Here is a 13,900-nt window from a genome sequence, read left to right as displayed (position 1 = left end):
ATTAACACAATATTGTCTCACAGCTATTTAGTGTCTATCCTAGTAGGAGTGGAGGGAGTGCTTGGTACAGTAGAGCATTATACAAGAAAATCTTCGACATGTAATGGAGATAGTTTAGTATTTTTGTATTATACGTTTGTAACCAAAAAAGCAGAGTATGTTTGCAATGCTACCACCACAACCACACATAGTGTTCAGAAGTGCTTAATTCTAGGTGTACTGATATTAACGGCTCAATCCGTGATGGGACTACTTATAAAGGATGTTTTTGTGTGCAGATTTGTCTCTGTAGACCTGACTTAAACTACAAAGATTTCTGTGCTGTTGGGGTCATTTTGCCACGCAAAGTTTGCTACAACTGTTATGAACCACAAAGTAGACAACTACATCTACCTTGAGGGTTTCAGCCTAGAGACGATATGCTTGCATGTAATGTAGGTTTAGTTTTTTTGTTGACGGTTTTCGATTTACTTTTAGCTATGGAACTGAATGGTACACAGCACTTTGTATACTCCGATAATAAATGTTGCGGCAGATGTTTCTTGTGGTTGTTTTTGTGCAAATAAAAATTGGTAATTTCTTATGAGGCTTGCAGGGAAAATAATTTTTGGGTAGGATACAGCAGCAACAGGTAGCTGGCAGCCGGAAGAGATGGAAATTAAGCTAGACGTAGGCTAGTACTTTTCAGCCCTAGCTAGTAGAAAATGTGGTGAACTAGTCGGTTGTAATATGTTGTCTAGTCAAAGTCAAATATCGCACGGCATAGATTTTAAAACTAGATAGTCAATCTGGTCTACTAGCCCAGTGCATAAAATCCTTAAATTCAATCCCTAAATCTTTAAGAGTAAAACATGAAAAGGGTGGGGTTGAGAAGTTTGGTTAGGTCAATTTCCTTCCCTGTACCGAACACACTTGTATAGCTCCTTTGAGGGCACTTACTCTTAAAGGATGTCTGCTGAAGCATACAACTACCACCAGTTCATTCTGGACAAGAATGACTTGATTTTTATTTAATAAAATACATTTTCCAGTGTCACATCTTTTGATTAATGTTAGAATCAGATGCTGTAGTGCATTACCAGTTTATTTAGGCTATAACGGAAGCATCATGGTCTTGGGGTCAACATACAATAAGAGTTCAAGTGTACACATCACAAGACATCGTTTCACAAAAAACGTTTATTTGAGAAACCTTGATACTATTACTGTACCCTGGTCCTTGGTACATAGTCAAATTCACTGGACGTCAACATTGTTTTTTGTTAAATCAACCAGAGAGTTTAATCTACAATGATATGCATTCAGTCTTCTGCTTCATCTACAAAGGAAATGTATTTGGAATAAAGATATGCATTCAGTAATCTGCTTTCCAAACACAAAGGTGGTTGCATTGTCAGATAGGAGATACAACAGTACCACTTTGTCTTCATACAAAACACCAAGCTGAACTGCATACAGCAGCTCATCAGTTTGGATCTGCAACTATTTAATAATCATTCGCCAAACTCACCCGGGAACACTTTTATTAGTCTTAAAAGAAAATTAAGAAACAGCCCCCCCCCCCCCCCCCCCCCTAAAAAAAAGCAAAATAGGCTAAGACAAGTTTCTTTTGGGGGGGGTTTTGTTCATTTTGGTGGTGTGCCTCCTATAATTCAGCATGATCTGTGGGGATTTGATAGGTACTAGCTCCACCTTGCACCTTGGTTTGGTAGGACCACTATATTGCGAATACCCATCAAATCCTTTCAGATCTCCACATGTGGCTAGGGGTTGTTTGTGGGTTCTCCCCTCTACTTGGCAGGGGCGAACCCCACGCGGTCTGCGTCTCTATCAAACACGCTGTAGTAGCGTCCAATGAACACATCTCCCAGGATCCACAGCGGTCCAGCCGGAGGGGGGATGTTCATGGCCATGAAGCCTGACAGACAGATTTTCTGACCCATCTGGGAATCCTGCAGCACATAGGGGAGAAGCTTTTGAATGATTCTCAACGGCAGGCATGTCCAGAGAATTAAATATCATAATGCATTTCAAGACGTAGTAAAATGCATATACGCATGCGAACTGTGATTAACTGTTTAAGTGATGATGATTGAAGTTGTCAAATTTCACAGACTTTCTACTGGCAGGCAGGCCACATTGAACACTGGTCACGAGGTGCAATTTACCATTATGATATAGTCGTCTCCAGTCAAGTTGAACATCTTCCCTCCCAGGTTGAATGTGATGACGGGGAGAGAGGAAACCTTCTTGCAGTCAATCCAATACTGAGAGGAAGAAAAAAATAAAGTGCAAGTAAGTTAAAAATAACTGCATGTACTTCACAAATCAAAACTTAACTTCTGTCACTACAATACATGCGTGCATGATTGAAATCTTTTGTTGGCCATTCAGCAGAACTAAAACAGAGGTTGGAACTGATAGAATGTACTTATATGCTACAACAGGTAGACATTTAGTCTACAGACTCCTGTACCTACCTCTCCCATCAGTAGAGGCAAGGCTCCGATGGCTTTATGCAGCGCCCGGACCTCCTCCGCAGGCCCGGTGATGAGGGACGTTCCCGTGTCAACAATCGCCTGGCAACCGGCCTTGCACAACGTCAGCTGGTTTCCCACTTCCACACTGCAGAGCACCAATTAGCTGTGATCACTCAAGACTAAATTATCCTTATAACATTGTGTGCGATTTCTTAATAAATCGGTTCAAGGACATGCATCTGGTGGAATAGAAGCAATTATTGGTACAATGATTGTCTTTGATTATTTACACGGAGATAGTTATTTTTCCATTGACTATATTGGGGGATCCCGCTTTCTGGAAATAGCAGCATGCAGTACCCCCATCAGCCTTGAACTTCATGGCTTCAATGAGGGGGCAGTTGTTCTCCTCTGGAATAGATATTATAAAAGAGCCTCTGTGTAGACGAGAACCAAGTTGCTTACCTGCTCATCTCAATCTGCCAATAGGCCTTGCGTGTGACATTGACATAGTGCAGGTCTCCAGTGTAGTACAGTGGGTCTGTGCCTCCCAGCATCAGCTCTCCTCCTACAGCAGCAAATGGAACTCTGAAGAACAGGATATCAAAAGGGGTTACAAGTTTAGTTCAATCTACTGTCAGATATGTAATTGTATTGCCTTAACCCCATTGAAGCTAGTGACAACACAAGAATACAAGGTTGTACAAGTTATGCAAATGTTTAATTAACCTGTGGTTTATGTTCATAGACTTTACCCACAAAAATAAATACATGTTAAAGCTGCAATATGTAACTTTTTGGGTGACCCAACCAAATGCACATAGAAATGTGCGTTATAGATCTGTCACTCATTGAATGCAAGTCTAAGCAGTAGATGTTCTATTCTATGCTTCCCATTCTTAAGTTTTGTTATTGCTCTTACTTTCAGTTTTGTACACCAGCTTCAGCTAAAATGGAAAATATATTTCAGTGGTGTAGATGGCACAATGATTCTCTACACTATAACGTGCTTGTTGTTAACTATTTCACTTACTTATTTCCGAGGAAATATGACAGAAAGTGTGGTTAAAGAATTTCAGGACAACAGAAGCTAAAAATATCCCAGTTCAAATAAAAAGATAAACTCCTTTCAGTTGACCTCCAACAGCAAACAGGACTTTTTTTTTTTTTTTTTAATCGTTTAAAACAAAATCACAAGTCAACAAACCACACATTGACCTACGGCCCTTAGTAGGAATTTATTAAAAAGGAGAAAAAATCCCTAAAACCAACCTGCTAATATAGAAGGAAAATATGTTCTGAGGCAACAGCTTGGCAGCCATGGCGGTGTCAAACACAGGGGTTATCTTATCGACAGATATGGTAGGGTAGCCCATGCCCAGCACCCCGTCAAAGCGTGCCACTGCAAACGTGATGCCAGGTTGCTTCACGGCCTCACCAAACTGTTGACCAGTGACCTGCATGCCAGCCAACTGAGAGGGATGGAGTGAAGAACAGGAACTGTGATGTACAAAGCAGATTGGTCATGAACACAGTGAGGTTTACAAACAATACACAGTAAGAAATGGTATGCAGACTATGCTCCACATTCCATCACTTAAAATGGACAATGGTAAAATTACAGATAAATGCTGTGGATTTGTCCACTTAAGTGAGAGGAATGCAAATAAACAATGGACACGGTGTGCACACACAGAAAAGTCGACTTACAGACACAGTGTCCCCACTGATGAACCCAGACAAGCTGCCTCTGCCATACTGGATGGAGAATTTGGTGCCATTCTGAACATACGTGCTCGACTTCTCGGAGTTATAACGATGGTGGAGCCCTAAGCAGAGGTGCACATAAAGTTCACAACTATCTCAGGTTGGATAAATGGCACTCATTTTCATACAAAACAAACACGTCCCTCATGCCGCCTTAAAACGATGAATATGACTTCCAGTACAGCATGGATGAGCAACAACAAAAAAAACTAGTATTTGCAACTATCTTTTGCACTCATCTCATGATTATATGATAAAGGGAGATACCTAGTCAGTTGTACAACTGAAATGTGTCTTCCGCATTTAACCCAACCCCTTTTTTTAAACGACATCCATAGGAGACTCAGCGGATAGTAAAACCATATGTTATGAGTGAAGTGCATAGCCACGGGAAGTAGTTTGGGGCAGGGGGTGCTACGCCGACAGGGAGGATGCAAAAAAATGCCCACGCTGAAGACCTATATCGTCCGCTAATACAGGACTAGTGAAGACGCACTAGTGTGAAACAAAATAATTGTATTTCAGTATTTACTAGCATTTGTAACTTGAGTCTGATAATTCTCTACATTTGATATAGGTTTTCCAGTTTCTTGAAATACTTTGCAAATGCAACTTATTTCTGTGGAAACTGAAATGATCTATTAATTTACATGTTAGTAGATGCTCTTATGCAGAGGAATTTACAGTAGTGAGTACATACATTTTCATATTGGTCCCCCGTGGGAATCGAACCCACAACCCTAGCGTTGCAAGAGCCATGCGCAATCAACTCAGCCATGTCACAAACCACTTGATGTCTCAATCTACTCAAATACCGTATTGTGCATTTGTGATGGAAAGTCTACAGGTACAAACCTAAATGACCAGCCAATGTACAACGCAGTAATATTAATTTACATTAAGTTTGTAAGGGTGGTAATTAATACTGCACAAAAAGTGGTTGTTTTCCATGTTATTTGATCAAGAATATATATTTTTAAATTGCTGGATGTCTTGAGTCTTTGCCCCTTTTGATGTAAATGTTTAAGGAGAGGGTTTTGATTTTTTCTGGATTCCGTTAGAATGATCGCAGAGAAAAAGGGACAGGGCAACACCTCTTACAATTCCAACTATTGAACACCACACGATACTGTTCTTAATTATACAACTACCTTTTTGCCAAAGCTGAGATGCTGAAAAAAATGTTTTGCCCACGCTACAGATGTCTAGATTGGTCCACTAATACAGGACTACTAAAGGCCCAGTGCACTACTTGTGATAAAAATAAAAATAAATATTCCACAAAATATACAGTACCAGTCAAAAGCTTGGACACACCTAATCATTCATTTTTAGTGAAGACATTAAAAACAAATGAAATAACACGTATGGAATCATGTAACCAAAAAATATTTTGATTCCTTAAAGTCGCCACAATGACAGCTTTGCACACTCTTGGAAATCTCTCAACCAGCTTCGCCTGGAATGCTTTTCCAACAGTCTTGAAGGAGTTCCCACATATGCTGAGCACTTGTTGGTTGCTTTTCCTTCACTCTGCGGTCCAACTCATCCCAAACATCTCAATTGGGTTGAGGTCAGGTGATTGTGGAGGCCAGGTCATCTGATGAACTCCATCACTCTCCTTTTTGGTCAAATAGCCCTTACACAGCCTGGAAGTGTCGGGTCATTGTCCTGTTGAAAAACAAACGAGTCCCACTAAGCGCAAACCAGATGGAATGGCGTATCACTGCAGAATGCTGTGGTAGCCATGCTGGTTAAGTGTGCCTTGAATTATAAATCAATCAATCACCGACAGTGTCACCAGCAAAGCACCCCCACGATTCACGGTGGGAACCACACATGCAGAGATCATCCGTTCACCTACTCTGCATCTCACAAAGACACGGCAGTTAGAACCAAAAATCTCAAATTTTGACTTTTCCACCGGACTAATGTCCATTGCTCATGTTTCTTAGCCCAAGCAAGTCTCTTCTTATTATTGGGGTCCTTAAGTAGTGGTTTCTTAGCAAAAATTCTACTATGAAGGCCTGATGCACACAGTCTCCTCTGAACAGTTGATGTTGAGATGTGTCTGTTACTTGAACTCTTAAGCATTTATTTGGGCTGCAGTCTGAGGTGCAGTTACCTCTAATGAATTCATCCTCTGCAGCAGAGTTAACTCTGGGTCTTCCTTTCCTGTGCCAGTCCTCATGAGAGCCAGTTTTATCATAGCATTCAAAAGGTTTTTGCGACTACATTTTTTTTAACGGATTGACTGTCTTAAAGTAATGATGGATTGTCATTTCTCTTTGCTTATTTGAGCTGTTCTTGCCATCATATGGACTTGGTCTTTTACCAAATAGGGCTATATTTTGTATACCACCCCTACCTTGTCACAACACAACTGATTGACTCAAACGCATGAATTAAAGAAATTCCACAAATGTACTTTTAACAAGGCACACCTGTTAATTGAAATGCATTTTAGGTGACTACCTCATTAAGCTGGTTGAGAGAATGCCAAGAGTGTGCAAAGCTGTCATCAAATAAGATATTTTGGTTTGTTTAACACTTTTTTGGTTACTACATGATTCCATGTGTTATTTCATAGTTGATGTCTTCTCCAATGTAGAAAATAAAAATACAATTCTGGAATGAGTAGGTGTCCAAACTGATGACTTGTACTGTATATACACTGAACAAAAATATAAATGCAACATGTAAAATGTTGGTCCCATGTTTTATGAGCTGAAATAAAAAGATCCCATACGCTCAAAGTTTGATTTTGGGCACACATTTGTTTACATCCCTGTTAGTGAGCATTTCTCCTTTGCCAAGATAATCCATCCACCTGACAAGTGTGGCATATAAAGAAGCTTTATGTGTTGGGGACAATAAATGGCACTAAAATCTGCAGTTGTGTCAAGTTGAGGGAGCGTGCAATTGGCATGTTGACTGCAGGAATTAATGTTAATTTCTCTACCATAAGCCGCCTTCAACGTCCTTTTAGAGAATTTGGCAGTACGTCCAATCGGCTTAACAAACGCATACCACGTGTAACCACGCCAGCCCAGGACCTCCACATCCAGCTTCTTCACCTGCGGGACCGTCTGAGACCAGCCACCCAGACAACTGATGAAACGTAATTTTCACAAAGAATTTGTGCACAAATTGTCAGAAACAGTCTCTGGGAAGATCCGTGTGCTCGCCATCCTCACAAGGGTCTTGACCTGACTGCAGTTCGGCGTTGTAACCGACTTCAGTGGGCAAATGTTCACCTTCGATGGCCACTGGCATGCTGGAGAAGTGTGCTCTTCACAGATGAATCCCAGTTTCAACTGTACTGGGCAGATGGCAGATAGTGTGTTCGGCATTGTGTGGGTGAGTGGTTTGCGGGTGTCAATGTTGTGAACAGAGTGAACAGAGTGCCCCATGGTGACGGTGGGGTTATGGTCTGGGCAGGCATAAGCTACGGACAATGAACACAATTGAATTTTATCGAAGGCAGTTTGAATGCACAGTATACTGTGACAAGATCCTGAAGCCCATTGTCGTGCCATTCATCCACCGACATCACTTCATGTTTGAGCATGATAATGCACAGCCCCATGTCCCAAGGATCTGTTCACAATTCCTGGAAGTTTAAAATATCCCACTTCTTCCATGGCCTGCATACTCAGACATGTCACCCATTGAGCATGTTTGGGATGTTCTGGATCGACATGCATGACAGTGTTCCAGTTCCCGCCAACATATTTGCACACCCATTGAAGAGGAGTGTGACAACGTGCCAAAATCAATAGCCTGATCAACTCGATGCGAAGGAGATGTTTGCATGAGGCAAATTGTGGTCACACCAAATACTGACTGGTTTTCTGATCCACGCCCCTACCTTAAGGTATCGGTGACCAACAGATGCATATCTATAATCCCAGTAATGTGAAATCCATAGATTAGGGCCAAATTATTTTATTTCAATTGACTTTTATGAACTGTAACTAAACTCGTAACAATTGTTGCATCTTTTTTTTTTGCACCCTCTGCACCCCTACTTCCCGTGGCTATGGTGAAGTGCAGCAAAGGCAATAATAGACTGACTCACAGCATGCAACATCCAGGAAGGAGCAGTGAATGGAGGGCACCCACAGGTTGGAGGAGCCGGTGTCAAACAGCACAGTAAAGTCCTGGGGTGGTGTGCCTATGCTGATCACCCCATAATACTGAGCCTGTAGAGAGATTTGACATAAACACCACATTCATACGATAAATAGGCATAAGTCTATATTACAGTTCTCTTTTCCTAACTCCCGGGGAGAGAGATACTGAATGTGCAAGCTTTATTAAACCAAATAAATAAATCACACACACATCTCATGATCTTCAATCTGGGCCATGATTAGCAGATTGGGCATGTTATGAAGGGTTGGAACAAAAGCCTGCACACCCAACTCCTGGAGAACCCTGGCTTTACTTATTATTGTTTTTTTTCAGTCAACCTAGAATAAGCTAGAATTAAACCAGGCCTAGTGACAATATCCACTTACATCCATGAAGTTAGTGAGTCTCTCAACTGGCACTTTCGGGCTCTGAGTGGTTGCTGGTACGGGTGTTGGTGTGTCAGTTCCTGCACCACCAACGGTCTTGGCCATGTTCTGGAGTTGTTCAAAACTCATCCCATTGTCGTTCATCAGGCGGCGCATACTGCGCGTCTTGTGGAGGGGAATTCTAAAGGCCCATTTATATGATAACGAAGAGAATTAGTTTATCGGTCGTAATTTGTTTAACAAATAATTCATAACTCGTGCGCTCTAACGTACTTCATGTTTTATACTGATGTTCCCATACATTTACGAGCAGCTTGGTTCTATTTTACAACTTAATTGCTTCGTTATTATGTACAATCTATGTTAACTTCAATTCAAACTTTAGGAGATAGATGTCATGAACATGCCAGCGTTATAGAAACGTTCTGTGGGTGTACCAAAATGCGACCCACATGTGCCTAAACAAATATGCATGTGAAATTGGCAATAATAATTGCCTAACGTCAGGAAATTAAACTACCCCAGACATAGCCTATTCTATACTCGTCACGGGATGGCGAAATAATAATTACTTGCGTTATTCAAAAGTTAACCAAGCAACTGACGAAAATATGTTACCTTATAATAGCAGAGCTGTGCGCTATCAACAGCGCGACGGTTATAGACAATATTTTAAGACACTTCATATTCTGTCTTTGATAACTCATCATCCAGTTGGTTTTTCTCTCACTTTAGACTATCTTGGCTGGCCAAACCGTCCGTTACATAGAAGACCGAACACTATCAAATCTACGCACTAAACCCAGTTATATCAGTATGCCTTTCGGTGGTTTCCGTACACACTCGCTTTTCTTCACTCGGTCCAATCCTGATTGGAGAGAGCGCATACATTAGACGGTCTTATTGGCTTGAATAATGTCCATCGTTTTAAATTGGTCACTGCAAGCTGGTATCCTTTGGACGTCTAGAGTGCACTTTTTTTTTTATTTCTTTAACACTACACAGTTGATTGAAATGATAAAAGATTGGTGATTATTTAAATCAGGTGTGTAGTTCTTGGGCAAAAACCAAAACGTGCACCACTTGGGGTACCGATTGTGGGGAATCGCGGATAGCACGGTTCATTTTAAATCAGACACCCTACTGCGCACTTGACAAGTCGCTGTCGCAGGATCACGAGAGATGGAGAATGGTCTGATTGCGGCCCGCTATTCGGGGCGTTACTGCATCTGCAGGAACCCCTCTTAAAGAGCGACTGCCTTTAAAAAGCAAAGCATCCTTTTGAAAAAAAAAACGTATGGGCATCGATATGAGTCGTAAAAAGTTATTCTAGTGTCAACATTTACTACAAAGTGTAAATAGGATAATTTTGGTCATAAAATCAGTCTCTCTAAAACTGAGGTTGGATCATCCATGTGTCACAACTGGTAAATTAAGGTTGGGTTTTGAAGATGTCCATTTTCCCACTAACATAATAATAATATGTTTTTTTAATTTGTAAAGAATAAATCAAATGTATATATTTTTTATCCAGAACACAGACAACAATCAAAGCTATAGGTGTCGCCAGATCCAGAGAACATGACAACAGAATTAGCAGAGGTCCTTGAAAGCTGTCAACTTTCAGTAAAAACCACACTTGAAGCAAATTTAAACATTGAATTAAACCAATTTAATCAAAGGGCAGTTGAATAAGAGTGAGCAAAGTTTAGTATGAGTGGGATAAAGTAGTTGATTAGGCAGCATGGTATTGGTGCCAACAGCAAAACAACTTACCCTAATGAGAGAGAGAGAGAGAGAGAGAGAGAGAGAGAGAGAGAGAGAGAGAGAGAGAGAGAGAGAGAGAGAGAGAGAGAGAGAGAGAGAGAGAGAGAGAGCGAGAGAGAGAGCGAGAGAGAGAGCGAGAGAGAGAGCGAGAGAGAGCGCGAGAGAGAGCGGGAGAGAGAGAGAGAGAGAGAGAGAGAGACTGGGGAAGTTCAGGGATCATTTAAATTCTGTGAGATGGTAAAGGTAAAATGTAAATTGCATAATGATGTGGACAACCATTCACAGGCAAACAATTTGAAAGTGTCTAGGGGTCAACTATAGGTACTACCACACAACATGAGAGAAATGGAGAGACACGCCTTTAGAGCATCATGCCTAACAGGAAGTGTAAAGAAGGGGTTTTCCTTGAAGGATGGGGAAGGAGAGGAGGTTCTCAGCTGAAATCCAAGAATTATGATATGTTCTGTCCAGTTGTCCCTCTAACAGGCCTGCAGGTGCCATCAACCAGCCTACATACCATCTGTGAATGATGTCATGACTGTCCTGTGAGGATCCAAATAAGTCAGATCAGGTTTGCAATGAATGACTTCAACCAGACCCCCTCTCACCTGCAGAGGGGAGAGGGAACTGGTGGGGGTTAACAACTCACGCCCTGTTGTAAATAAGCTCTCCCTCTCCAAATTCACCAAAGGAATGTGCCTTTGTTGTTTCAGGAGATCTTTTCAGCCGAAACTCTAACACGTTCAAAGGCAACTACTGGAACAATGTTTCTAACATAGAATGCAGGGAATGGTCAGAGGCGATCTAGAGAACATTAATGTCGTGTTGTTTGTTGTTTTGTGATGTCATTAAAAATGTCAAAGGAAATACTGTAACTTGGAAAGTATTCCCACTACGTGTACGAAGTTTCCATCCTATGCATTATGCATGAAATATGAAAGTGTTTTTGTTTAGAGAGGGACATGATTTTAGGAGCCATAAGAGATAATTGTTTTACATAAACTTTGCACAGTGACAAGTCACACCCCTGAGTGAGGTCAGAGAGCGTGTCAGCCTGACGGAACAACCCTTTTGAACAAACTGTATAAAATGATGAGTTAAGAATTAACATATCATACCAGAGAGACGTAGAGTTACAGCTCACGTTTGCACTCTGAATCTCAACACGAGGTAGAGATGATAAACTCACCTCCCGACCAATCACTGGTACGGCTGATTAGCTGTCCTAAGTAAAGTATCTAGAAAAGCGAATTCAAGTGGAACCATTCTATTACTTTGCTCAAACATCTTATTACACTACTCTCTTCACACCACTGGGTACCAGCGACACGGCTGGCTAGCCTATCTTCAACGAAGCATCTTCCAGAGCGAATGGAAGTAGTACTGCTCGTTCCGTGTGTGATTTCCTGCAAGACAGGAATGTCAGTGTTCTGCCATGGCCAGCGAAGAGCCCGGATCTCAATCCCATTGAGCATGTCTGGGACCTGTTGGATCGGAGGGTGAGGGCTAGAGCCGTTCCCCACAGAAATGTCCGGGAACTTGCAGGTGCCTTGGTGGAAGAGTGGGGTAATATCTCACAGCAAGAACTGGCAAATCTGGTGCAGTCCATGAGGAGGAGATGCACTGCAGTACCTAATGCAGCTGGTGGCCACACCAGATACTGACTGTTACTTTTGATTTTGACCCCCAATTTGATCATGGACACATTATTGCATTTCTGTTAGTCACATGTCTCTGGAACTTGTTCAGTTTATGTGGCCAAGTAATTTGGCCAAGTGCATCTGTGCTCTCTGTTCAGTGAGCTCTCTGCTTAGCAGCGGTCTCTGCTCAGTTTGGCAGCTGCGTGAGTGGGAGAGGGAGATGCCCGTGTGCTTCTCGGTTCACCAGATCTTTTTTTCTGCAGTTTTCTTGAAGATCACTCCGCGACACACGATGCAGCGCTGTCATTCAGCAGCAGATGATGCCCTGTCAGCCACTGACTTGTCATTCCCACTCACTGCTATCATGCTAGCCACAAGTTCTGTCTGAGCTCAATTGTCATGAAACGCAAATACAGGGATGAGTTTCTCTCTCTTTCATACAAACTTTGAGAAATAACGAGGAGCGCCCACAATGTGTTTTGTGCGGGGAAGTCATTAACGTTAGTAATGAGTCTCTCAAAACGAACAAATTAACAAAACGACACGTCCTGACCAAACATACAGCATGATGGTAAACCCAGGGAGTTCTTTCAGAACAGGGCAGAATGCTTCAGGAAACAGTGCTTCGACAGTTGAAAAGTAAGTCAGCTAGCAAGGCATTGTTGTAATTTTATAACAGACGATGTGATGATAAGCATAAATAAGGGAGTACTAACTCTCATAGTAGTAGATGTGAGTTTCGCTTTCAAACAATCCTGTGGCCTACACAGCTAATAGCTAAAATTAGCCAAAGCAAGCCAGCTACTTACTGATGGTGCAACCCTTAGTAACAGTACAGATGAAGATGACAAATTATCAGGCCTACTGTACATCTTACTGTAGAAATTATTGTTGAAAAGTAGTCTACGTTGGAAATGTTGCTGTTAAAATACAAGTAATAATTTGGTTTCTGAACTGGAATAAATTGATTGATGCAAGATGCTTTTTGAGCCAAAAACACAGTTCTGGGTTGCTCATCTACAGCAGGAAGCGGCCCCCTGCCTGACTGAGAAAGCAGTAGATGTTCTGATCCAGTTTGGTACCACATACCTATGCGAGTCATTGTTCTCAACTCTGACATACCTCTAACGAGTCACAACCCCGGATCCGGGATCCCCCCATCAAAAAAGCTGACTAGCATAGCCTAGCCTAAAGCGACAGGGATATCATATAATAAAATGTTCATGAAATCACAAGTCCAAGACACCAAATGAAAGATAAACATCTTGTGAATCCAGCCAATATATCCGATTTTTTAAGTGTTTTACAGCGAAAACGCAATATAGCATTATATTAGCTTACTACAATAGCCTACCACACAGCCCCATTCATTCAACATAACGTTAGCGTTAGCGAATAAACCAGCAAAAGATATTAATTTTTTCACTAACCTTCTCAAACTTCTTCAGATGACAGTCCTATAACATCATATTACACAATACATATAGAGTTTGTTCGAAAATGTGCATATTTAGCGGCACAAATCGTGGTTATACAATGTGAATAGTAGCCAAACTTCAAACAAAATGTCGGGAGAAATCTTGGGAGAGGCACCTAATCTAATCAATAACTAATCATAAACTTGACTAAAAAATACAGGTTGGACAGCAAATTAAAGATACATTAGTTCTTAATGCAACCGCTGTGTTAGATTTTTAAAATTAACTTTACTACGACATACAGC

The 13,900-nt window shown here is 41.4% G+C and overlaps 1 protein-coding gene across 1 annotated transcript; it reads right to left on the bottom strand.

The window, feature by feature from the left end:
• Window positions 1-1,571: 1,571 nt before the first annotated feature.
• On the bottom strand, window positions 1,572-9,590 carry LOC120034537 (cathepsin D-like). Its single transcript, XM_038981137.1, has 9 exons — window positions 9,389-9,590; window positions 8,771-8,951; window positions 8,329-8,452; window positions 4,191-4,309; window positions 3,753-3,952; window positions 2,946-3,068; window positions 2,481-2,625; window positions 2,169-2,267; window positions 1,572-1,952 (listed from the first exon to the last, which is right to left on the bottom strand). Exons 1-9 carry the CDS (start codon window positions 9,478-9,480, stop codon window positions 1,791-1,793), a joined length of 1,245 nt encoding a protein of 414 aa, XP_038837065.1. The 5' UTR covers window positions 9,481-9,590; the 3' UTR covers window positions 1,572-1,790.
• Between the last annotated feature and the right edge of the window lie 4,310 nt (window positions 9,591-13,900).

Source organism: Salvelinus namaycush, chromosome 3, assembly GCF_016432855.1.
Source record: "Salvelinus namaycush isolate Seneca chromosome 3, SaNama_1.0, whole genome shotgun sequence".
NCBI lineage: Eukaryota > Metazoa > Chordata > Actinopteri > Salmoniformes > Salmonidae > Salvelinus > Salvelinus namaycush.
The sequence above is the reverse complement of the archived record's forward strand: the minus strand, read 5'-3'. Positions and strand labels throughout refer to the sequence as shown.